Source organism: Acomys minous (assembly GCF_964271855.1).
Source record: "Acomys minous genome assembly, chromosome: 19".
Lineage (NCBI taxonomy): Eukaryota > Metazoa > Chordata > Mammalia > Rodentia > Muridae > Acomys > Acomys minous.
In genome coordinates, this window is record NC_140499.1 from 33231953 (window position 1) to 33259406 (window position 27454).

Here is a 27454-nt window from a genome sequence, read left to right on the forward strand (position 1 = left end):
GTTTAAACATGAGAAAACATAACTATCTTACAATCACCTACACTCAAATTAAGACTTTTTTTTCCCAACATGTGTAACACATTAATATGGTGCAGTAAGATGATTGTAGAGCTTTGAGCTTTTAGACTCTCAGAAATGATTAAATTAGGACTATTTTTACATTACATAAGAAAAACTAGGACAAAAACCTAAGAGTATATGGCATGGAGAGTGAAGAGGTGGATTTTCTGGCTTTAGAGAGACCAGAACTGGACTGGAATCCCACTTGGAGAACAGGTCAATCACATCCCAGCGACATGGCTCGCTGATCCTTTGCTGAGCTGCCCACCCCATGAATGTCAGGTCAGCTATGGCCAAACAACTCAACGTATGAGACCAAATTGCCTGGCCTAAGGAGAACATGGCCAGACTTCCTCTCTGGAGGAAATACTAAGATGAGGTAGTTGGCTGAAGAGCCTGAGATAAGAGTATGTGAGGCTCATTGGAAAAAAGTTATGCCAGAGGTGTGCCACAATATATACCAAGACGTGGAAACAAAGAAGGAATCAACCACTGGATAAGAAAGGGGAAGACCCAGGGAGACACTGGATCACACTGGGGCCGATGCGGAGGGATCCCTCCTGGCCCAGCCTCGTGAGCTCTCCATTTTCCTCAAGCTGGGCTCATCCTCCTTCCTCAGAGGACCCGAGGGCTGCAGTTCTGTGCATTTTCTTACAGCAGAATGGCTGTTACTGACACAATTTATTTCTGGCCCTCATGATCAAAGAAGTTTAACTAAATATGCCTAAACTGCCACTTAGACCTTATTTCCACAAATCTATGGCTTTTTACAAATGAAAGCTTGCCATTTTTTAGTTGAAAAGCTGATTCTAGGAGGCAAAAATGGATCTTTTATTTAACATTTTAGAAGAGTTAAATGCTGCAATGGATCATTATATCAAAGGTGCTGCTCTGAGCCAATTTAGTCAGAATGGAGGGTGCTGTGTGAGAAGGTAAAGATGTGTTCATATGGGAGCACCCAGCTGGGCCTCCCAACTGTCAGGGAGACGTAAATGAATGCACGGACTCTAGAAAAGCTCATACAACATCTTAATTTGGTGCAAGATTCTACCTTCTTAACCTCTAGTAACTCTTGGGCACCCTTTGAATTTAATGTGATTAACTGTGTCCCTCAGTGGTGATGCCTCTTAGCAGGAGTGTGAATATACTTCAGATGTGTTTGTCCTGACGTGAGCGAGCAGCTCAGGAACATTTACATTATGTAGTGGCTGAGATTCGACTCAGTAGATAGAGCATGTGCTGTGTGAGCCACTGCCTGGAGCCGAGAACCCTGGCACCCTCAGGAAAGCTGGGCAGGTCTGGCTCTTTCCCATAATCCCAGGCTTTAGGAGATGGAGACAGAGGATTCCTGGGACTAGTGACCATGCTAGCTAAATAAGCATGCTCTGGGCTCAGTGAGAGAGCTGCCTTGGTGAAGCAGAGACGATAAAGAGACCAGACTTCAAACCTCTGTCCTCTAAATGCTCACGCACACATATGTGCCCACATACATATATGTACCACACAGGAAAGAAAAGAAAATATCACGGATTGTACAGGAAAGATTATATAATAAATCATATGAAATACTAACACATCAATGACATTACAAGTGCCTTTTATTATGGCTTCCTCCTCAAGAATTTTTAATAAAAGCAACCATGCAAATTACAGAGCCGCCATGATTGAAAGTCCCCATTGGCTTCTGTCTAAAGGAACTAATTTTTCAGAGGATGTTCATTCATCATTTAGCAAATATCTGCAGACATTTAAAAATTAAAGTTTAGCATGGGAAATGCAAAAAAAGACATTTTGTGATCAACTATAGAATTTTCTTTTCTTCTTCTTTTCTTTTGTTTGGTGGGTGAATCAGAGGTTCAACCCAGCTAGAAAAGATCTGCTTCTTGAGTAAACTAAGCCCCTGGTATTACAGTTTCTCTGAATGAGTTGTTCCTTTGTTGGACTTTTATGTAGGTTAATATTTCAAAGCCGTTGCTTCCAGGAATATTTTAATCATCACTGATTCTCAAATCCACCGAGACCCACACTGTCCATAAATTGAGGAAGCATTAGCTGGATCATATCTCAGAAAGCCTTTTTGTAGATGGTATTTTCCAAGTTCTACGGGTGAAAAATGAGTGATTTGGGGGGGGGCGGTCAGGGAATTGCCCACTAATTTCCCAAGGTAATGCCACAACCTAATTAACTGACATGACACAAAATTTGTTTTGATCTCTAAACTGAAGACCAACTTTATATGGGTCAGGATAGTGCTTTTATCAAAATGACATTTTATTTATTCTCCCTTTGAAGGCATTTTTTCAGCTGTTATTTTTTAAATGACCCTGATCCTCCTCAGCTAAGTATCGACAGCTGGAGAAACGGAATGAGTGAAGAAGTACTGTGTTCTGGATGGACATTCCCTTTTGTCCCATGAGACTAAAATGATGAGCAAACAGATTCGTGCTGAGACCCAGCTCAACATTTTATTTTTGTTTTCCACCCCAAAAAGGTCATATTAAAAACACATAAAATATGACCTTAACTGGCCAGCCTAAGACATTAGGAATTCGGCTCCAACTCCAATATACACAAATGAGCCTTGTTTAGTCACAAATGTCATAAGGCCCATGACCCCCACTTCACGGGAGAGTCCCTGTGCAGGGGCAGTTAGCTAAACTTCTGCATAGAATTACTTCAGTCACCAAATAGGTGGTGTCTTTTAGTGACATGCAGGTAGTTTTCCCTCGTATCAATGAGAAAACTACAAAACATGAAAAGAGTCGGGAATTGTATTCATTTGCTGGTGGGGAAATGCAGTCTTAGCAGATCCAAAACACAGCCTGTACTCACTGAGAGCACCCAGCAGGTAGGAACCTGGGAATGTGCACTGGGAAAAAAAAACCATATCCTGGAAGAATAACATTTTGGGAAGTGTGAAGGCAAAATAATGAACAATAGGATGGAAAAAGAAAATAATATACTGGGGACTCAAAAGCAGTTTGTCAGGAAAGAGTAAAATAATGTTTGGAACCTGGCAGGGGAAAAGAAACTAGAAAAAGAGGCAAAGGTCAGATCACTGAAGGACCATGATGGTCCAGCTTAGGCCAGGGGTGAATCTGTCAAGAGACAGGAAATCACTTGGGCACTTCAAATGGTCGAGCCTCTAATCTTGGTCTAGAAAGACTTTTCCTGAGAAGGATGTAGACAGACAGGCAGACAGACAGCCAGGCAGCCAGGCAGGACAAACTCAGTGGCCAGAGGAAGCCGACTTGGGCCTTGATAGTGAACAAGGGAAGATACTGACACAAGCGTGACATGCTGAAGCTGAGGATTTCACAAACGCCAATGTGGACTGGAGGGGGAGGGAAGGACAGTGCTAAACACAAATCATTTCACCCGTGTGGGTGGACTGTGGTAACGCTGGCTGAGAGAGAGCTGGGAATGAGGAAGGGAACCGTTGGAAAGTGATTGGTCATCTGTCCCCAACTGAAACTTTTCTTCAGGAGCCACAGAGAGTGCGATGGAAGAGGACACACATCCACTGTCCCCAGTGATGAGAACTCTCTGCACTGTGTCTTCCTAAATGATTATTGCTGAAGTCTTAGAAGCAGGAACTAAATGCAGACTGACTGAGAGGTGGAAAAAGCTGTCCCTGTGGGGTGACACAGGTGAAAGGAAGAGACAGACAGACAGATGACAGTGGTGCCGTCATGAGATAGATAGCTAACTGCCGTCCTGGAGGGAGGGGCAGGAAGTTAATGAAAGAAATGAGAAGTGACACTTTCCTCAAAACAATACTGCTTAGGATTTCCTACTGACTGTGAGGACCTGTGACGAAAACATGGGCACTGTGCTAGGCATTTTACATGAACTGATTTTTAATGCCATTTGGAATGTGATCTCTGAAACACTGGGTAGTAAAAAGGGGAAAGGTTGTGTGAAAGAGAAGCTGAGGGTGAAAGAAAGCAGAGACTGAGTATAGACAAAAAGAGACACCAACCGTCACCATATGTCCCTTTTACAGTGACAGACATCTGCTACATCAAAGCAAAGTCAGCTAAGGATAAGCTTAAGCCTAACACTGCCTATTTAATAATAGTCGGGGTTACTTGTATTATTTAGTAGCTTTTAGTATCATTGAGAAAAACATAATTTCCATTTGCAGGAAAAAATAATTTAGATGAAACATCTGATCTTTGAGGAAGGGTGTCAAATGATTTAGTTTTACAATATCTTACATATGCAATTATTTATTGCCCTTCAGTTCATGAAGGAAATCATGGCTACAGATAAACTCAAACCATTCTTATGTTAAAACAGTCCAACATGCTTAGTTTTGAATTAAACTTATATCATGTAATTTACATTGGACATCTAAGCCATAATGGTTTGGGACTGACTTACTTACTAATAGGGTAATATTAAGAACAAGGGGATGCCTGGAAATGCTAGCGTACCACAAACTAGGACACCGTTAGAGTAGCCTTGTTAATGTCAGAGGAACCAGGTGGTGGGAAGGGCTGGGTTATAAAAGAGATCTTTTCCATTAAATTAAAAAGGTGAGGGATGGGGGTGACTCCATTGTAGGTGCTGTGTAGAAGCTCCTTCAGGAATACATGGGAAGGATATAGGAACCCACATAGGGAGAGGGCTCGACCAAGAGCTTGTAATGGGATAAGCACTAGAAAGGAGCAAAGATTTTAAGAGAGATGGAGCTTGGGATAGTGCACTCTGTCAGAAAGCCACAGAGACAATCAGTCACCAGATGACATCCGGAAAGATTCTGAGAGGTACAGAGAGAAGGTGGTGGTGTCTGGTCCTTGTGGATCCCTTGTCCTCAATGCTTTTGGCCAAGTCACAAGAAAAAAAAACCCACATACATGGCCGTCAGATAATGTCAACCATCAAAGCCAAGATGCCATGTAAAGTCCTAGTGAACAAGGATGTCACTGAAAGAGGTTCCATGACCTCCCCGCAGCCCAAGGTCAGAAGAGAGCTGACGAAGTGAGCAAGTTAACTTGTCAGGGCCAAGGAGTCGACCTGAGGATGACTGAGATGAGACAGGGGGAACCAGGATTGCAATGTTTTTCTTATGACTGCTAGTTTGGATCAAATCTAAAAGCGAGAGATTAAAATCCTCTCTGCAAATAAACAGATGTTGGTTAATTAACATGGAGTTTTGAATATCAGGATGAAAACAAACAGATGCAGGATTAAACCAGCTAGAGCATTTTAGCTACGAGTGATTCAGATTATGTGAAATGCCTGCTTTCCCTCTAGTTAGACAATTACTCTTCTGCAGTGTGTATAACTCAATGAAGGCCCATGAAGGAGGTTGTTAAATTGACAAAACAAGTGTGCAGTTAGCTGTGATTGTTGTACACAGAGAAGTTACCAGCTCCTCAACTTGCTAACCTTCTGTTTCTTACAGTGGAAAGGAAATGGACACAGGCAGAAAGCCTGGGGGATGTGGCACACAGACAGGTCTCTCCTGAGTGTGGGCTGCCATCAATCCTGCTTATGAAAGTCACCTGAAGCTGACAGTGGCCTTTGATGGCTGCTCATCCTCCTGCAAGATTACAGGAAATGTAACCTAGGCAACAATAATGGCTAGGCTTGAGCATTCATTTTGGGTAATTTTTACATGCTTATGTTTTTTTCATCCTGCACTAAAAATTGAAAGAAACATATGAAGGGCCATGTGGAAATGCAGAAAAGCACTTGGATTTTTCAACAAGATTGAGCGCACATGCATACTTATAAGATGTCAATAATACACAAGTTTCCTTTTTGAATCCCACATTTTCAAACAGGATATATACCTCTTCCTTTTTATGAGGTCATTCAAAAGAAAAGGCCATTTACTAAAACGTAAAATAAATGGACTCAGTATTATATTTAAGGCCAGAAGAATGCATTTTCATTCAGAGCCATGGTCACTCCATTTCCTACACTACCCGCAGCTTTAATTCTGCATTTCCTTTGTAATCCTTGTGGGGGCTTTTTTTTTTTCAAATTTTGTGAAGTCATATGCCTTAACTGTGCCCAACATTACCAGGAGAAATGCCTTTCCAACTTACGTGGAAAACGCGTTATTCTGTTTCTCACACCGTATGCCTTTGCAGCTCAACCCCTTTGTTTCTTCGTAGTAGAAGTACAGTTGGTTCAGGCCATTGGCGAAAGCTAGCAGCACGAGGCAGTATATGAACAAGAACTTCAGGATGTCCAGAAGCATTCTTCCCAGAGATATCTGCAGAGGCCCCAGGTGAGAATTGGCAGTGAACAGTGAGATCAGGCGCAGGGAACTGAAGATGTTTGCAATAGCAAACAAAGCCTCGGCCACCAGGGTGGGGTGCCACATGTCCCATGATTCCCGTGGGTTCAGAGCACTGTACTGAGGAAACAGAAATAGAGGGGACATATAAGTACAACAGGCTGACAGGGTCGAGTTAAGTTCTGCGGTGCTTTCTCCAGCCCACCTCAGCCACTCTTTAGAAGGTGTACGCTTTAAGATGGTGGCAGCTAGAGTGAGCCATACAAAGACAGAAATCCGTTAACTTGTGACTCATGGGCTTTAATCCACTTGGCTGTACAGGCCCGCCTTTCTTACTTTTGATTTATGTCAGTGTATTATATTTTTCACATGCTTATCAATTAGTTCTTGACTGCTACCTTGTCATTCTATTTTCTTGCAAAGAACCCACCTTCTTGGCTTACTCAACTGATCAGGTTCAACTTTTAGACTCTTGGCTTGAGTGACATTATACAATAATCAAGTCTGAACAAAAATAGATGATTATTTTTAAAAATCTGAGTCAGTGTTCTTGAATAACAAGCTATATACAGTATGAAAGGGGAAGTATACTGGTAACAATGCAAGCACTTTTTTAAGTGGTTCAAAATGTTCAATCTGCCACACCGTGTACAGTGAGTACTTAAGGGACATTCTTACCCATAATGTACTCTTAGACTAGGACACAGACAGATACAACTAATCATAAGAGAAACACTTAAGGAGACTAGCACACCATATTGTGGAGCTAGGGAAGGAGAGGTTAGAAATGGATAGGATCTGTATGTTGTCAAGGCTTTCAGAGTCTCCATCTGGAGGAGAGCCGACGCCTCATTAGGAGTTTTGCTCCAGGTGGAGACAACCTGAGGTAGAAGCCGTCGACACATCACACTGTAACAGCATCTGTTTCTTCTAAGGACCTGGTGTGCACAGAACCGTTCCTAGGGAGTGATCCTGGCTAGGACTGAAAGAGTGGCAAGGGAAACATCTAAAACACAAGACTCTACTTTTGCTTGAGTATTAGATGTCACACGGGATTCAGCGTCTTATGTGGTTGCCCGCTCTTAGGGAATGAAGCTTTACAAACATCAGCACAGTTACACAGCTACACATAGTCAGGGCTTTTTGAGCAAATACTTCTGGTATCCAGATTTAATGGTTTTGTAATGGCAGACTACCATCAGGAGAAGTTACAAGGGCTCCTGAGGGACTTACAAATATCTCCTCTGGAGCCATGGACTTCCATTCTCTGGCTAATAAACCCAAGGACCATGTTCTCCAGAGAATATTTATTTACTTAAGAAAGTTAAGGTCTTTCTCTCCCCAGGGGAAAGATGGGCAGCTAGCTCAGCTGCATCCTGTAAACTCTGGGATTCATAATTTCCAATATCCTTTCCTGTGGGATAATCCTCTTGTGCACTGGGCGCATCTGGCTCACATTACATCCCCCACCGGGGAATTGGAACATGGGATTGGATGTTAAGATCACAATGTAAATCAATAATCTGCCGGGTTTTTGCTGATACAGACCCCTTGCTTCCTGTCAGAGACATAAACAGTAAACATAAGCATAAACATAAACGGGAAGTCGGCCTTTGAACTCATTCTTTCACGTTTTGCCTTAAAATCTCCTCTTCCATACACATACACATCTTTTAGGCTCTTAAATAGGCGAGGCACTGTACACCTTTAATCCCACACCCAAGACTCAAAAGAGTGGATTGTAAGTTGGAGGGCAGTGTGAACTATTTGGTGAGTTCAAGGTTTTAGCCTGGGCTGCACAGTGAGACTATCTCAAAAACAGAAAGCAGTTGCCAGGTGTGGTGGCACATGCACCCAGGGTGGCAGAGGCAGACAAATCTTTGTGAGTTCAAGGCTGGCCTGGATTACAAAGTGAGTCCATGCCAGACAAGGCTACATAGAGAATCTTGTCTCAAAAAACAAAACAAACAAACAAACAAAAAACCCCAGAAAAACAAAAACCAAACACAAAAGGTAAACTGATAAACTGAGTAAACTGTACCAAGAAGCAATTAAAAAGCTTTGAAACCCACAATGTTCTTTAAATCTATAAAGAATGAAGTATTTGGCCATATTTGGGCATATTGTTGGGTATCGACACATTAATTTGAAATTTTACTTTTGGTTCCAGCTCCTCCTCCTAGCCTACCTCCAGCAGCTTGAGCCTCAGTTTCCTATTGGTCTGGAGCCTGGGCCCTTGCCACTCCCCTCAGCCACTCCTCTGAGCTCCCCGCCATTCTTATGTGACTACCCAGCAACCTAGTTCTGCCTCTGCTTCCCTGTGTGGAGGTAGACCTGTGGCAGTCTGAATAAGAATGGCCCCCATAGGCTCACAGATTTGAAGGCTTGATCACCAGGGAGTAGCACTATTTAAAAGGACTATGAGGTGTGGGTGTGGCCTTGTTGGAGGAGGTGTGTCACTTGGAGTGGACACTGAGATTTAAAACGCCCAATCAAGTCCCACGCTGTCTCTCTCAGCCATCCAGTAGATCAGGATGTAGTTCTCAGCGCCTTCTCCAGCACCATTTCTACCTGTGTGCTGCCATGCTTCCTACCATGATGATAAAGAACGAAACCTCGGAAACTCTAAGCAAGGCCTCAATTAAATGCCTTCCTTTAAAAGAGTTGCTGCGGTCACGGTGCCTTTTTACAGCAATAGAACAGTAAGACTGGACCCAAGTCACTCAAGAGCCCTTCAGAGCCAGTCCCCTAGCCTACCACACACTCTACTCATTGTATTCATTGCATTTATCAATACAGCCTGGAGTCAGAAACCAGAGTTCCAACCAGGACTTCAGATCTTGGACCAATCAGAGTCTGAACCCCAAGACTCAGAGTGGCCCTAACACTGAAAAACAAGCCTTCATTCTTCTGGTCTACATCTGTGAGAGTGGGGTAACAGAAACCAAAGAACCAAACACCCACACAATGAAGGTGAGAGCAGGTATCTACACCAAGAACAGTATAAATGTCATAACCCCAGATGCCTAGATCCCAGCACAAAAATACAACCACCACGCAAGGCAGTGTGCTTCTACCATAAGGCAGTGCTCCTATTGTAACATTCACCGAGAAAATCAGTTTAGCTGAATCACAAGAGAAGGACATCAAAACAGCAGCTATGAATATGTTCAAGGATCTGAAAGAGGATATGAATAAATTCCTCATTAAAGAATGTAATAATACAAGCTGTTAACTAAAATAATGAAGACAATTCAAGATATGAGAAGAAATCGACAAAGAAACAGACTCACCAAAGAAAGGACAAATGAATATATAAAAATTTATTTTTTTCTTCTGCTCAATTATCAAAAAATTTAATGTCACTTTTTTTTCATTATAGAAATCTGCAACTGGTCAAAATGTAGAGAACAACTGACTGTGGGGTGCCAAGCTTCAGCTGATATATCTATAATGTACCCCTATACCTAAGGCCCAGGAAACATCTTGGAAGAGGGGGTGGAAAGGTTGTAAGAGCTGCTGTGAAACAGTGACAGGTTAGCTGCACACAGATATCTTAATAATATGGTCACCTAAACAAGGCCCACACAATGTCAACACCAATTGACCTACCAATGTGAATGGGGAAAATTTCACAAGGCCCCACCCCGAGATGAAGAGCTATAGGCAATAAATGGCTGCTGAGATGGGGAGATGCAGTCTTCTACAGGGAGGAGCCCCAGATAGGTTATATAACCCCAAGGGGCAAGCCCTGCATACATGTACATATGAGTAACACTAAGTGGACTCAGCAGGCTGTGCATGTGAGTAAGAGTGTGTGTGTGTGTGTGTGTGTGTGTGTGTGTGTGTGTGTGTGTGTGAGAGAGAGAGAGAGAGAGAGAGAGAGAGAGAGAGAGAGAGAGAGAGAGAGAGAGAGAGAGATATTAAAGAAAAGGTCATTAATTTGAGAGAGAGTATGGGAAACATAGGAGGAGGTGGAGTAGGGAGGAGGATAGAAATAATATGAATAAAGTACTAATCTATGAAATAAATATACAAACAAAAATTTATAAATAAATAAAATTAGCCATTTTCATCTTTGAAACTCCACCTCTATGCAGGGTTGCATTAATAGCACATCAAGTTCCTCTCTCTCACCTGCTCTTTAATGATAAGCTTGCTTGCTCAGTTCCTTCCCATCCACCAATTCTCCCAGATACCTTCCTTACTATTAGCTTTGAAGATGAACCCCAAGTCTCCATCTCTAGTCCAGACTTCCTGCCTTCTAGAGCCATTTTACACTCTCTTGACAGGATGACTTTTCCCATTTGGATACCTCAAACCTACAGACAGAATATAAAATACACTATCATTCAATCCCTCCATTTAGGCTTCCTGATCTGAGGGACGTGCATGCACGTTCCCAGACCCAAGACCAAGCAAAACATCTGTTCATATTTCTCACTGTTTCTCAGAAGGTTCCCCTCTTTTCTCCATTATCACAAGGACATGTGACTTGTCCTAACTGCTCTGTCTTGTAACATATCATTTATTCATGGCTAAATTATCTTTTAAAGGGTAACACTGGCCACTCCATGTATCAATATTCTCCATGACTGCATTTTCCTGGAAATGACATTTTGACTTTTTAACAGTTCACAGATGAAACCTGTATCTTGCATTCAATTCCTTGACTCAAACGTACAAGTGCTTTTGATTCTTCTAGATTTTCAGTTTTGCTACATTCTTACTAAAATGCCATTCCATAAATGTTTAGCCCTTTCTAGAGAATTAAGGCAAATTCTAGTAATTTTTTTCATCCATTACTCATCCATGAAACCTAGATTGGACAGCTAAAGATAGCTAAGTTCTGTCTTTAAGGTACCCACTAATGATGAAAGAAGAAGCCACAAAGCCACAGAGTTAGACGATTATGTGACAGACATTAGTCAAGAACCACCCATTTTTCCCTCAAAAGGAGATAAGTGGACATCAAGGCTCAAGATGGGAGCCGAACGTTGTAGAATAATCTGTGAGGGCCAGAAGAGGGGGCATTGTAAACATCTTTTACCTTTCTCAGACTATCATGTACATGTCCCCACCCCATCAAGTAACTGTATTTTACTATACTCGTACTATGATGTAACTTTCACTGTAGACTTCCTTCCTACTCAGAGCAATTTCTCTAAGAGAACTTCTCCTTTTTGTAGACATGAAATCAGTCATGTGCTGTGATGCTCCTAGTGTCTCCTGAAGGGAGCACTGTCTTCTGAAGGTCTTTACATGTGGAACTCTAAAATCACACATGTTTAAGGACATGAGAGATGCACAAGGTGAATTATTTGTAGAAATGTGGGCTTCTGGGTATAGCTGAGGGTTTGGAGACAGGGAGAAGGGCCTGAAGTCAGGAAGGCCTTGGCAGGGGGTTAAAAGCAGATGATGAATCAAATTATAACACTAAATCATAAATTCCTAGACTATAGGAAAATATGCTACTTCATCTTCATGCCCTTTATGAGTTTATGCATACTCCTAAAAGCCAACCTGTCAATCAATATGAGTAAATCTTTTAGGTGGATGTAATATGAAAGTGGCTGTGGCCATACTATGATCCAGAATGTCCTCCTAAGCTTCATTGGTTAGACCATGACCTTCATTAGACTGGCCTGGAGGGCAGTCTGTGGGGGCATATTCTTGATTAATGACTGATATAGGATGGTGCGGCCCTGTGGGTGGTGCCACTTCTGTGCTGGTGGACTGTATAAGGAAACAACCTGAGCAAATTTTGGAGAGCAAGCCAGTAAGCAGCACTCCTTCATGGACTCTGCCTCAGTTCCTGCCTCCAGGTTCCTGCCTGAAGTTCCATTCATGATGGACTGTAAGCTGCAAGAGGAAATAAGCCGTCTCCTCCACAAGTTGCTTTTGTCTTGGTGTTTATCACAGTGGCAGAAGCCAAACTAGGACATTATACAAAGTCAAAGAAAATGGTAACGTTTATATTAACTTCTCACATTTTTAAACCATTCTATTAAGATTAATGACTATTACTGTTTTCAAGAAAATATATTTGGGACATTAAGTAATTTGTTTCAAGCAGTGCAAGTAGGAAGTGGTATAAGCTATAGTCACACCATGTGCAGCCTTGGTGTCAAGGGCTGTGCTTTCATCCGGATCTTCAATGTCCTCAAAGGACTGACATCTTGTGGTAACAATGGGGGTGGGGAGGTTGCAGAGTCCCTGTGAGACAAGGTGTACAAGGTCTATACTGGGAACATGTTCTCAATGGGATTAGTGTCCTCTCTTCCCTCTGTCTCTGTTCCTCTGTCTCTGTCTCTTTGTCTCTCTGTCTGTCTGTCTGCCTGTCTGTCTATCTGTCTCCCTATCCCCTTCTCCCATATAAATACTCAACTCATCTTTATAAATGTATATAATAAACACTTGAGTTCTTACAAAGGAGAAACACCTGCATCAGAAGTGGCATCATAATAATGTGAGTGAAAATTATCTTATTTGAAATGTTTTTATGGTAATTTTATTTAAATTCTTTTGTTGATTCAATCTTTAAAGTGTCTTCCTTCAACTACAAAACAGTAAGAAAAACCAAGTAACTCAATTTCTTTCTTTCTTTTTGTTTTGTTTGTTTGCTATTTTTGTTTTTTGTTTTTGTTTTTGTTGTTGTTTTGAGACAGGGTTTCTCTGTGTAGTCTTGGTTGGCCTGGACTCATTTTGTAGACCATAATAGCCTCAAACTCACAGAGATCTGCCTGCCTGTGACTCAGTTTTTAAAATTGGCCAGTGGTCTGAATAGATATTTTTCAGAAGATGAAAATCAAGTGGCTAATGAGCACATGACACAAAGTCCAGTGTCATGAATCATCACAAAAATGCAAATCAAAGTCAAAATAAGATGTCATTTTTCCAAGACAGAATAGTTATTGTTAAATAGGTCAAAACATAACTACGCACAGTACATATGAAGACCAAAGGAGACTCTTAAAAGTGCTGGTGGGGATATAAACCAGTACCTCCATGAGGCAGAACAATATCTAAGGATCCTTACAAAACTAAAAACTGAATACTGAAAAGCCATTATTAGAATAGGAAATTATGTCAAAATAGCAAGCCAATATGTTTGTTAAATTGACTCCTAATAATTGTCATTGCACCATAGATTAATGCATGTCTCAGGCCTCATCAGAGATGTCTATTCTATAGTAGGTAAAAATTAACAAGAGATCCACAAGTTATAGTCAGTGACCGTGGAATTCTTGGCCTAAATTATAACTCCTATATCACACTCCTCCCTCCCCCCAAGATTCAAGAATGGTTGTTGAAGCCAGCACAGAGCGATTGTGAGAACAAGGAGTGGTGGGTGACTACAGTGAAACAGTGTCCTCCAGACAAAACAGGTAATTCGTACTTATGAACTCACGGTGTTTGTGATTGCATGTAGATGACCTATACAAGCTCAAGCCACATGCATCCCACTATGGAGACAGGAAGGTGGCCATAAAGTCCCATCCTTAGCAATTGATAGCTCTGGGAAAGGGACAGACACTTGTCCTTACAGCTGTAGTCTCTAATTGGTCAGTCGTGTTATGGTGGAAGGCTAGTCACCTATGAGTGTATGGGCAGTGCATACTAGGAAAGAGCAGGGATATAAAGTTGAGTTGGTAGGGAAGTGGGGTGGGTCTGGAAGGCACTGAGGAAAATGATGAATACGATCAAGATACACTGTGTGAAATTCTCAAATAACTAACACAAATGAGAAATAATGTTAAAGAAATATCTGTACTCTTGTGGCATCAGTGTCGATAACAACAGGGAATGGTAGAGACAATCAATCAACTTACTTATTGGAGAATGGATAAATAAAATGCAGCACACATAAAACAGGATATGCAACAGAAATGAAATGAAGTCATCACTTTAAAGAAACATGATAGAACCAGGAATTTCTGCTAAGTGAAATAAGCCAGAAACAGACAGGTTTGCAACACACTCTTCTCTATCGTATGTAGAGGACAAATATCAATCTGAAAATTAAACACTGGACACTAGAGGTCATCAAAGGGGGCTAGAAAACAGTAGAGGACAATTGAGATAAGTAACAATAGTAATTAAAGAAGAGGTCATGAATTTGCAAGGAGTTGGGAGCACAAGAGGAGTTGGAAGGGGAAGAATGGAAATAAATATGATGTAAATACAGTAACTATGTTGGAAATTCTCAAAAAACCCTCAAATTTAAAATTAAGAAAAGAGAGAGAGAAAAGAAGAACTGGGGCAAGGCTCCAAAAATACAGGATAATTGTTTGTTCATGTGTTGAAAGCTCAACTCTTAGAACTATTGTAATGCCAAATAAACACACACACACACACACACACACACACACACACACACACACACTGCACACACATACACTGCATACACACATAATATATATGTGTGTGTGTGTATATATATATATATACATATATATGAGTCTGAATAGAAGGCTTTGAGGGCTCCACACATAAATAATAAAGATATGTAAACAGTAATTACCCTGATCTACATTTTCTAGACATGTGGTAAAGTATTATACTGCATCTCATAAATATGTACAAGTGTGATGTTGATAAAGAAAAGAAATAAATCCCAAACAATTACAACAAGATGTCAGTCTTATTTTTCATAAAACTAATAGAAACTGTGTTTCTTTGGTATTTTAGTGAATGTTGGCAACATTTTAGTTGAACGAGAGCTAGAAACTGTAACTTTCCCAATTTGGGCAGTTTTGTTCCTACAATACATGAATATTCACAGAGAACAGGAACATTGTTTAGCGCTACACTAAGTGCATAAGAACTCTCAAGTATGCTGTTTTTAAAATGATAAACTGCATGTATTATTCATGTGGCACTCAATCAGAATCTATTCTTTTTTTCCCATAAACCAATTCGCTAATTATTTTGGCAAATTATGTTTCAAAGGAGACAAGAAGGAAGAGACAAAGTACAAGTAGGGAAAGGGAAAGGGAAAACAAAATACTTTAGTTTGAAACAAGTCTCTCAAAGTATACAAATCTCAGTTGTCATTGCAGAACTAAATGCTTTATGTAAACTATGTAGTTTTGCATGGGACTGGTGTACACCCTGCAGGGTGTGTGAGATTTCAGACAGACAGTGTCATAGACCCTGAATAGACAAGAAATTCTATTATGTTCCAACACACCAAACTGTTAGTAAAAGTTGAAATAATCATATCAGTGCTTTTGAAGAGTAATATTTTGATTTGCCCATAAAAATGTATCTTTTTGTTATATCTTGTAAAAATAGGTTTGGGTTGACAAAATGTAAGCAATGTTTGAAGAAGAATTTCTTTAGAATTAGACAGAACTAGAGTTGGGAGTGCCATTTCATTTTGAAGTAATCATCTTAAATTAGCAGAAAGGCAAAAATGGTAGCAGCTTTGAAGTGCTTATTACAGGAATTGTAGGACAGGCATTGTTTCTGTACTTCAGCCCGATGTATAAAACAAGAAGGTGGTAAACACCACATGCAAGGGTCTCTTAATCAAATTAACAGCAACTGAAGATGTACCTTTAAGAGTTAGATGCATGCATTAGCAACACAGTGAAGAGCAATTACCTTTACAAACGCGACAATCTTCAAGGAGATTGTCGCCAGATACAAGGAGTTCATCACAAAGTCCATCAGATTCCACCAGTCATGGATGTAGTCCTGAAGTCCGCCATCCCACATCTGCTTAATTTCTCCCCATATAAAACCTGCAAGTATAAAAAAATTCACTGTAAGTGTGACTTTCAATCAAATCACTAACAAGAGAGACATGCAACGAAGCGATCAGATATTGAAGCCATCGACTGTGTAATTGTTAGACCCAGTAACTCTTTTGTAGGTAATACTATGGAGCCTCAAACATCTTTTAAGACAGAGAACGCTAAGCTAGCTCTAGAAGATTTTGATAGCTCATTATTCATTTGACGCATTAACTTTAAAAGGTGTGATGATTTGGCCTGTAAAGGTACATCAGCAGTTAAGAGCACTTGGTGCTCTTGCAAGAGGATCCACCTGGTGGCTCAAAACGCTCTCCCTCTGCCCCTCCCCCAATGCTTTTCTTTTCTATTTGAGGTTATAATATAAATACATCATTTCTCCTCTACTCAAACCTTCACATATACACCTTTGCTCTTTCAAATTCATTACCTCTTTATTCATTAATTATTGTTACATGAATATATGTATATGCATATACAAATATATTCCTAAATGTAACCCGAGCAGACTTATAATCTTACTTGTGTGTGTTTTCAGGGCTGATTATTTGGTATTAGAGAACCAATCAGTGCATTCGTCTTCCATTCGCAGCATGCCTTAGTTGTGCATAGCTATGTACAGCTTCAAGTGCTTTTCCTCATCCACTTTTACGTATCTATGATGTCATCCTTGTTTAGCTTATTTGTCCTTATACCTATAGATAACTTTAGTCTTTACCCCTCATCAAGGGAATTTCTTTTTGCAGTGCATGGGGCCCATTACAGAAACCGACAACCAATCAAAATGCACAGGTGTGGAGCTAAGTCCCAATGGATACAGATACAAAGCACTCTGGCACCGGAGACACAGGTAACACTGAAGAAAAGGGGACAGAGAGATTGCAAGGTCCAAAGGATCAAGAAGTTTGCTGTGAGTTGGTGTCTCCTGGTAATGTCAGAAGCTACACCCATAAAATCTCACATATATCTTTCTCTAGTTGCAGGGGAGCCATCACCCTCTTCTGGACTCTGAAGCCATTGCAGGCACCTGGTTCACTTATGCATGCAGACAAAAATGTCCATCCACATAAAATACAAATAATAGTAAAGTCTATTAGAGGCTTAAGTTTTAAATTTCTGTATAACTATATATTTTTCATAGAAAATGTCATACAATGTTCTTATAACCATGATTTGGATTGTATTTTTTCTAAGGCAAATGACTTTAAAATTTGACGGAAACTAGTTTATCTAGGAAAACAAAATAAACCAAAGAGCTCCCTCTAGTCACGTGACCAAAGTCTCTTACTTTGACTCTTTAGATAACTGGTGCTTTGAAAGGTCTGCTTTCAGTCTTGGGGAAGGGATGTGTACAACAATCATGTCAATCTTTTGGGTACCATATACAGAGCAACAACATTAGTCCCATGACCAGGATCAATATCAATTCTCCTCCCTTTTAAAATACAAGTTCTTTTTAAATATATAATTTATTTTTATTTTATGCCCATTGGTGTTTTACTTGCATGTATTCCTGTGTGAAGGTGTCAGAAACACTGGAACTGGAGCTACAGGCAGGCGTGAGCTGCCATGTTGGTGCTGGGAATTGAACTCAGGTCCTCTTGGAAGAGCAGTCAGTGATCTTAACTCTTGACCCATCTCTCCAGCTCCTTCTCTTTCCTTTTCTAACAGAAAATATTACATTGTCTAATTCTCTGGAATATTTATAAAGTATTTATATAGGTCATTATTTTATTTCCATAATCTTATTAAAATAATTAACAACTATTTTTAGAGCATAATGAGAACTTTGAAATGATCTAGCACTATGAAATATTCAAGATATAAATTCATTTATTATAACTGCATTCATCAAAATAAATGAGACTCCTGTATAATAATGATAGTCTGAAATGCCACATGTAAAAATACCAAGTTTGATAGCTGCTAAGAATACAGGAAGTTGAAAAGATTATAATTGCTTTTTACTAAATGCAAGAAAAAGTCAGATTAACTATAAATATCATAACTTGTCACATCCTCATAAGAAATGTAAGAAATGAAGAGGTGTCAAATTCATTGAAAAGCATGCCATGTTTCCAGTCTCCTACAGTGAACAAGAACAAGGGGCTAGGAAGATGGCTTAGTGGGTAAAAGTGTTTGCCTTGTGAGCTTGATGACCTAAGTTCAACCCCCATACTTCATATAAATGCTGTGATGTGGTAGAACGCATCTGTAATCCCATAGACTCATGGCAAGATGAGAGTCAGAGATTTGATTCCTCAGCAGCTCACAGGCCAGCTCATCTGGAGCATGACGCCCCATGGCAATCAACAACGAGAGAGAACCCGCCTCAAAAAAGAAGGTGGAAGGCAGGAACTGGCGTGCTCTGTGCTCTCCTCCATGTCTCCAATCCACACCCAAGCCTGTAAGTCGTACACCCATAGTGGAAGTGCAAGGGTTCTTGGTGTGGAAAAGGCACAGGCTAGTCCAGGCACCTCTCATATATGGAGCAAAATGCTTACTTAAGAGGAGGAAGAGGCAAGACATAGCCCAGGGCCTCAGGTTTATAAGGATACCGAATGTAGTGGATTCTATGGCTGGGAGGGGAGCAGAAGACTGTTCCATTTACATTGGAAAAGTCTGACTGCTAGAGTGAAAGGAAGCATCACGGATCTCAATCCCTAGAGATCATACAGAGGCAACCATGTGACCTTGGATTGGAACAACAGGGCTCTTCTGCCCTCAGTGTCATCACTTACATCCTGACCCAACTACACTCTAGACTTTCTTCATAAACAGATCCCTTGAGCTTCCCTGTAGGAGTAGCTGACACCTTCGAAGAAAAGACAAACACAGAACTGAATAAAATATGATTCATGTACTGAATTTCAGAGCTGGTGGGAAAGTTAAGAATTTATTTCATAGAATAAGGAAGACCACTTTGAAAACACTCTCCTCTTGACACTAAAGGTATTTTTTCCTGATACCCCAGGTACGTTTTGATTTCCAGCTTAGACGGAAATCCACGGCACAAAGAGGCAGTGCGACTACTGCTGGGCTACTAGTTAATGGAGACACTAAGATTCAGTCTCAGACTCCAACTACGGTGCTAGGACAACAATTTCTAACTGGGAAGATCCTTCCACACCCGTTACTTAATTTTGTTTTATGTAAACTTTTGCCAATCCCCAGAGATCAGAAGATATGCATATGAAACCATTGACTGGCCAGGTGTGTTTTCAGTTAGAACAAGTTTTCAGCAGAACACGGAGGAATGAGAACTCCCATGCCAGTCAGATGAGGGTGGTGCCATGCAGTTCTCAAAGAATCAGCTTTATAGCTAGAGCCAACCCATCACCTGTCACAACTCAAGTAAAGGTTGGGGTTGTATGACCTTCAGTTAGAAAAATTCTACCACAACTGCAAAGGATTCCTAAGCATTGTACCTTACTACTGATGCTACTGTAATGTTTGATTATTAAAACAGTTGGCATGAGGTTAAGATCTGTCATTGGCAAGTAGACACAGACTTCATCTGGCCTGCTCCCAGAGAGTATACATCAGATCTTTGATAGGCAAAGTATGAAAAGATAGCCTCCGGGTAAGTGTGAAGAATTCTCTGGCACCTGTGTTGCTCTAAAATTGATGGAGACAGACATTCTACCCTAGCGTCTAGAATGCCTTTCAGTGCACATTCAAAAGAAGGAATTCTGGCAGGGTATGGAAACCCAGTCTAGGTATCCGCCCATAGAGGAGCACTAACCCGTCCATCCTCTCCTTACACATCTGTGATGAAGTCAATTGAACTTGCATGTGTTATCAAATGTAACAAATCTGGAAGTACCTGCAAAGCAATCAGAACGTTGATGTCGGAGAGCAGAGAAGGCCCCTGGACAAGCACTGAGAGGAGCAGCTGTAAACTCACTATATGGTAGTATTTTAGCTTAAGTGTTCTTTAAAAGGTGGGTCCAAGGAAGTGAAACTTCACCTGGAAGTTAGCACTGGGTGTTACCCAAGGTTTCCTAAGGCTAACAATCCCGAAGCCAGTCAGTCTTCTGTGGAGTCCATAGAGAGAGAGATTTCACATGACCTTTCTGACCACACAGCATCTTAACCTCACTTCTGACACAAAACAGAGGGGAAATAAAGATCCAGAAAAAACTATTAACTCATGACATCACTCTTCAAGAACTCACATCAATATTCTAATTTAATTTTAGTTGTAGATAACATTACCAACTGGTACTTGTTGATTAATGAGTTGGGATTTAAAATAATATTTATTTTTAAAAGATGTATTCATTCTTTAATTTGTATGAATGTTTTAACTCTGTGTGTGTGTGTGTGTGTGTGTGAGAGAGAGAGAGAGAGAGAGAGAGAGAGAGAGAGAGAGAGGGAGAGGGAGAGGGAGAGGGAGAGGGAGAGGGAGAGGGAGAGGGAGAGGGAGAGGGAGAGGGAGAGGGAGAGGGAGAGGGAGAGGGAGAGGGAGAGGGAGAGGGAGGGAGCGCGCACTGTGTGTATGCCATGCCCACAGAGGCCAGAAGAAGGAATTGGATCCCCTGCAACTGGAGTTACAGGTGATTATAAGCTACCATGTAGATGCTGGGAAATGAACCTGGGTCCTCTCCAAGAGCAGCCAGGGCTCTTAACTACTGAGGCATCTGTCTAGCCCTAGAATCCTTTTTATTTTTCAAACCCCAGGTTAGGGCGTCATTCACAATGCTCTCCTCGTCACATACCTGCTTGACGGCTGTTGATTTTTAGTCTGCTGTAATCATGTTAGTGAAATGCCGAGTCTTATCTCTTCTGGCAACAGCCTCCGCATTTTTGAACAAACAAGCCATTAGAAAGATGAGAGGGTGCTAGTACAAACAGAGATGCACCCAGAGAGCTGACTATTCGTGGAAGCTGAAAACGGGAGAGAACAAAGCTTCGGGGAACTTCTGTCACAATGTGTTTGTCCTGTTCCCACAATGGAACATTTCAATCTCTCCCTCTCTCCCTCTCCCTGTTTATAAACAGATGACATAACTTCTCAGAGCTGGGGTAGAAGCCTTACTACAGGCCTTGAAGTGTATGGGCTCAGGACAGAAAGAGCACCAGGGAAAGGAGTCTAAGAGGTTCCTTTTAAAAATGCTCTGGGGATCTGAATGTTTGCTCTTCGTTTGTTTGCTTGCTTTTAACTTCTCAGCGGCACCTGAGTGCTTTATCCTGAACATGGCTCTGAGGGTGCAAGTAAGTAGGTGGTCTCTGAATTCACTCTCATCAGTCCAGATTTCAAGCTTTGGGGTATAACTGTGTCACCAGGAGGGGTCACTGGCCTGGCCTTCTCTTGCTGTGGCCATATACACAGATAGTAATTGACAGCCCTATAGTGAGAATTGGTGGTTTCTTTAAAAACACGGAAATGCTATGGGAATGTGTTTTTGTTTTAATCCCAGGTGTGCAACGTGGGGCTGCTTCAGATTGACCACAGCAGCTGACTATGATTTGTCAGGGGTACGATTTTGACAGCTGAGGATAGTTTATTTTGGAATCCTGAGGACTCTTGATAAATGCGAGAGCCCAGAGAGGGGCTGCAGCTGCCGATGCTGCCACCCCTGTTTGCTCCTGCTGCTGTTTCTGCTTGAGGTTTGCTCCTGTTGCTGGTTGCTATTTGTTGCTGTTTGCTGGATGGCTGGTTCCCGGTTGGAGACACCCTGACTACAAAGATCAAACTCGCCCTTAGGAACTTGATGCCCCTAATCAGCAGGAAGTAGTCTCACAATATCGACATCTTCTCTCCCCTCTGACCTTCTTTCTCTCCTACCTAGTGTTCGGGATGGGTTGGAAGGGACAGGAGTTGCATAGGGAGTTAGTAAAGAGAACCCAAAAGCCTGGCTATACAGCCCAAAATAAAAAGATTGAGACGTATTTTCACCCCCGAGGGTTGTTGCTCAAGGCCCAAAGCTGCTGGCTCTGACCTTTGCAACCCCTTTACTGAAGACAGAGTTCCACGGTGAGACATCAAATCATAAAAAATAAAAAGAACACAAAGACTTCCTCGCTGTTGGATTTTTCCTTTGCTTTTCAAATCAGGGGATAGAAACGTGTCTCTGGGCTCAGAAGTCTGTCTCTGACAAAAATAACTGCAGTACTAGAAGTTATTTTACTTAATGGAGAGTGACATACCAGACCCTTAAGAGATACTAAATTAAGGGCAGCTCCTTGGGTCTCCGAATATATTTAAAATCTCAGTGGAGTAGAGGATAAAGGCCTACAAAATTCACTTTCTGAAGGCAGCTTGCAGGAAATTAGAGACAATCACCTTTTGGTAGATTACTAACAGATCTGAAGATACTTTCTGCTATCCTACACCTGCCCCCTCCAGTGCCATCATCCACAAAGAGAAAGCACTTGGGGGGTGGAGGTGGGGCGGACAAGAAAGCCACGCTGTCCTGACAGTGCAGTTACTGCTCTATGAGGGAGTAAATATCAGACAGACATAAGTGTGATTGCCCTTCAATACTTCCTTAATTCAAGTGAGGGGATGCCAAGAAAACTCCCAAGACCCAAGGAGTACAGCAAAGATAAACTAGGCTCCCACACTCCCCCACATATCTTTGCAACAGCTAACTGGTGTATCTCACCTTTGGTTTAGTTCATCACCAAAAAGGGGAAGTAAGGCAGTTTGCCAGGGGGGTAGTTAGTGGCAGCCTGAACTCTTGTTGTTCTCTATGTGTCTTGGTTTGCAGCACTCTTGTTAAGTCTGTGCACGGTGCAGGAAAAGGCGGTGTGTGACTCTCCTTGCCAAACTAAAGAGAGACTTGTAAGGACCATAGAAGACCACACAGACTAACTGCAGGGTACAGTGACTGAGGGACTGCTGAGAGGCCTGTAACATGCAGACACAGCAGGGCCATTTAGGGAGCACAGCACATCCCTGGAGTATCAGCAAGTTCATGCCTGACACGGGCACTCAGTGATGCCCAGAGAACAGGACACTGGGGAAGGGGAGTGGCCTGGGTGCCCTGGGTGAATGAAGACTTAACTTCTGCTTCTGTCTGTCTTCCCTAAGGTAGTGGGGATGGAGAAAGAAGATGTCTGTGTGCCCTGAGCCTGGAGTTGAAGCGCGTGCCATATGTAAATGAGCACACCTCAGTCCTTCAGGACACAGCCCATCTGTCACTGAGAACAGAAAACCTTTAAACTGGTTGTACGTTTAGAGTTTTAAAAGTAGACCAGTCCTTTGCTGGTTGGATTTAAGGCCCACTCTTGAGGAGGAAACACAAAGCTGTATTGTAAACCTAGCCAAGAACCCAGGCTAGGGAGCTCCCAGGCCCTGAGGGTGGATCTGCTACAGTCATTCTGATAAATGGACATAATGTCAGCTGAGGTCCAAATTCCTATCTTTGTCCCCACACATTGGTTCAGCTCTCAGACCTTCTCAGAGAAGCACCTTCGCATAGTGCTTTACACAGAAACTTACACCTGGTCTAAGTACAGAGAATGCCAGTGGTATCGTTACCCACAAATGGGGCAGCTATGGGACACTCCTCTTCTAAAGCTCAAGTACCAAAACGGAAGCGAGGAGGAAAGACTAACCAGAGAAAGCAGTGTCTTCTGTGACATGACAGGACTTCTGTAACTCACAAACCACAGCAACTGTGGGTGCCAGCATGAGATGGCGACAAGAAGATGAGGTGACACCCATCATCACAATCCTGGCATGGAGGAGGAACGAGCCAGAGCCCTTGTCCCCTAACTAGGGAGCTATGAATAGTTGTTGGTTATTGGAGGAGGGAGAGTCGCTTTTTTATAAAAGGTGTGGCTCCTGGTAGGTTGACCACGCTCCAGTGGGTGGACCTGTGTCCAAGAGGAGTGGGGAGAATATGATGAAAACGCACTATATGAACTTCTCAAAGATTTAGTAAAATGATACAATAAAACAAGTCGGTTTGACATTTCAATAGCTCAAGGTTTCAGGAAATCAATATCTAAGAGTGGTCTCATTCAAAAATAGAAAGAGCCTCTCTCATGGCGGGGGGTGGGGGGCTGAGTAGTATGTCTGGAAAAAGTAAAAACTACTTTGCATCTAGATTCTGCGGAGTACAGTTTCTCATAACTGTCACATGAGAACTAAATCTGTACGCATTTTTTCCCATAATTGTTTCTCAGTCTTAAGTGTGTTTAAGTACTTCTGCAATTTCTGAATCAACTAAGCGAGATGACAGCTCAAAAATCTCAATTTACTCAAGATAACTCACAGTGGCTCTGTCTGTAGTCATCAGACCATCAAGAATGGCTGATGTCATGCAAATGGGAATAATTATTCTGCATTTTGAAGACATTTGAAAACCCTCAAGTCTCTGTGGTTTTGACCACTATTCTAGCATTAGAGACAAAAATGTAGGAAAACAAAATTAAGGAAGCCCATATTTTCAGTGTAATAATAAGGGGTGCCGCCTCAATTGCAGATGAAAGTTAGAATGTAGAACTTAGTTCTAAATATAATTATTTAATACTCAGTTGGGAAGTTTGAGTGCTGTAGTAGCATTTTCATAGGATCTTCTTTAATTCCAACATGTCCAGGAAACTATTTAAGTTGATGGGGAAACAACAAATGCCTCTTTGCTCCGGCTGCCTTGTCAATGACTGCTAGACCCTTCACAACGTCTGTTGTTAAAATGTGTGAATCTTCACTATGAAGATTACCGCATTCCACTTAAGATAAATTCTTAATATTCTAAAAAAAAATGGACTAAAACACTTTCTACACATGCATATCTCCCAATAGAGGTTTAAATATTTATATTTTCAGAATCAAAGGAACTTAACTTTATGTCCCAGAAACTGATTCTTCAAAACTAGAAAGGAAACATGAACATATACAAGTTCTCTCTCCCCCCCTTCTCTTCCTCCTCTCCTTGTTTATTTTCTTTACTCCCTTTCATCTCTCCTTCCTTCCACTCCTTTTCCATCTTTCCTCCTTCTCTCCTTTTCTTCCTCTAAGACATTGCTTATTGTAGCACAAGAGAACAACACAGACCATGTTCTAGACCAGTGAGAACAGCGAGGGAGATGGCAGCTGCAGTGTTGTGGTGTGGTTGGTACAAAGAATTTAGCATTTAAAACGCTATATTTGATATTGTCATAACCATTGTGTCTTGGAATGTGCTGGAATTGTGCTATACCTCTAATGAATCCTATACACTGCTCAGTCTCATTGTGCCTGTGTAAAGGTATAAGGTGGCGGGGAAATGGTGCACATGTGTGCAGTGTTGGTGTTCTAGAAACATCCTGCTTTCTGTAATCCTGTGTCTCCCCATTCCTGGTACAGATACTCATAGCGACTCAAGGTTCCTTCCTTGGAGGCTCTGGGATTTGTCGTGCTAATGTGCACCTGCTGGCCTCTTGATGGTGGACAAGGAATCCAGCTTCTCAAAGTCTGTCTCCTCTCTGGAAAGTGAGCCATTTCCACTCCCTTTGTTCAACATAGCTAGATGGTGCAGAGTTGCGGTGATACCCACAGAATGTGCATTCAAATTGCTCAGCCTCGTTAGCCTCAATGTCATTGTGCAACTATAGCTATTATTGTAATTTCGAATTAAAGAAAACCAATTCAAGCTCCATCCAACTCTTTGACCTTTTTTACGTTTTGGGGTTTAGCTTGCTTTTCCATATAAGTCTCCTTCCCACCTACGCCAGGTGCCAACATTCTCAGAAGGCCTGTCAGTTGCAGTCTTTGGGTGTTAAATTTGACATAGGCTCCCCCAACCTGACCGAGGTCATTTTTCCCTCAGTAAAGAATTCAGTTACTGTGAATCAGTAGGTGAACTGACAACAATGTAAAGATTTCTAAATATTGTATCTCCTGATAGCTTTTAAATCACCCCACCAGTGCATACAGATAAACAGGAATATAAGAAAAAAAATGATCTTATTCAGTAATGGCTGTCTGTTTTTTGTTTGTTTTGATATTACAATAGTCCTTTAAAATATCAGGTGGTTGTTCTGCCACTGTGTTTGGATGTGTACGTGACTGTGATAGCAGCTCATTTGTTGAGGTTGTTTGAGGATTGTGCCAAGGGGGAGGAGTGGAAGAAAGCTACAGGCTGGTTCCTTATAATTGTAACACCACTTGGAGTTGACCGAGTGGCTCAGGGTTTTAGAGGTAAGGCAGAAATTGAGAAGATTCATTGGAGCCCTATGATCATAGTGACTACTTGAAAAAAAAGGGGTCATGGAGGTGTGACTCAGAGATAGAACATATACTTAGCATGCAGGATACCACACCCCAGGTTCTCTCCTTAGCAGAAAATTGTCACAAGAATAAAAAAAAATATATATATATATATATATATATATATATATATATGTGAATGTGTATATATGTATATATATAATGGTCACAAGATGATTGCTGGTTCCTATAAGTGTCAAGGTGAGAATAAGGTCAACATTATTAACTCCATATCGCCTATTTGGCAGACTTAGTTGAAATTTTTCAGACTTCTCAATATCAGCAATTTAAGCCACAAAATACACAGTAAATGACGGCAATGAGAAACCAATGTTGCTAAAGAAGCCTGCGCTACGAGCTGGGCAACGTCGATATTATGAGCACGCCTTGCTTTGTGGCTAGCAACTCAACAGGCTCTATTTTTAACAGAGCTGGAATTCTGTTCTCTGCTCCGTCGTCTCCTCACTTCACCCTTCCCGTCATGCTCACAGTGCATAGATTTGCATGCTGTTTGACTGCGGCATATTCTTAGGCATGACTTAACGCCAATCACTTCAGCAGCCATTCTTCCTCCTCGTGGGAGCAAAGCATTATTTAATATACGACAACCATTACCAAAGTGCTACTTTTATGAAAAAAGCAAGATTTTGCTAAGTTATATATGCATATGTCTACGTACATGTATATATGTGCGTGCATGTTTACTTTTGTGCAGTATAAAGAGCCATGGCATATTTTTACCTGTATTCTTTAGTTATAATGTATCCTGAGGAGAAATTCAAACTGGCTTTTGGGAAAGGCTGGAAACTAGTATCCCAAAGAAATTTTTCCTTTTTTTTTTTTTTAATTATTTTAAGTACATTAAGTGTTTGCCTGCATGAGTATGTGTGTACCAAAGTATATATAATTTTCTACAGATGCTATAATAGGGAGTTGGTCCCCTGGACTGGAGTTACAGATGGTTGTAGGAGAACATGTTGGTGCTGGGAAGGGAACCCTGGTCCAAGCCATTCTACTTTATTGTTATAAAGCCAGAACTTTACTGTTCATAAACTAGGAAGTGTTTGGTTAAGGAAATGAATCTAGTGATGTCTTACTTCATCAGCTATCCGCCCTGGGCAAGAAGATATAGATGCTGTTCTGATGAAGCCATCAAAGCAGTCCACACCCTTCTAT

At 41.4% G+C, this 27454-nt stretch overlaps 1 protein-coding gene across 5 annotated transcripts in view; it reads right to left on the reverse strand.

The window, feature by feature from the left end:
* TRPC4 (transient receptor potential cation channel subfamily C member 4) overlaps positions 1-27454 on the reverse strand; it is a 163488-nt gene that overhangs the window by 22526 nt on the left and 113508 nt on the right. For all 5 annotated transcript variants that reach the window (XM_084768321.1, XM_084768323.1, XM_084768322.1 and 2 more), the window contains 2 exons: positions 15926-16065; positions 6123-6436 (listed from right to left, as the gene is read on the reverse strand). In XM_084768321.1, the coding sequence (XP_084624447.1) occupies positions 6123-6436; positions 15926-16065 (454 nt within the window). The remainder of the gene's footprint in view (positions 1-6122; positions 6437-15925; positions 16066-27454) is intronic.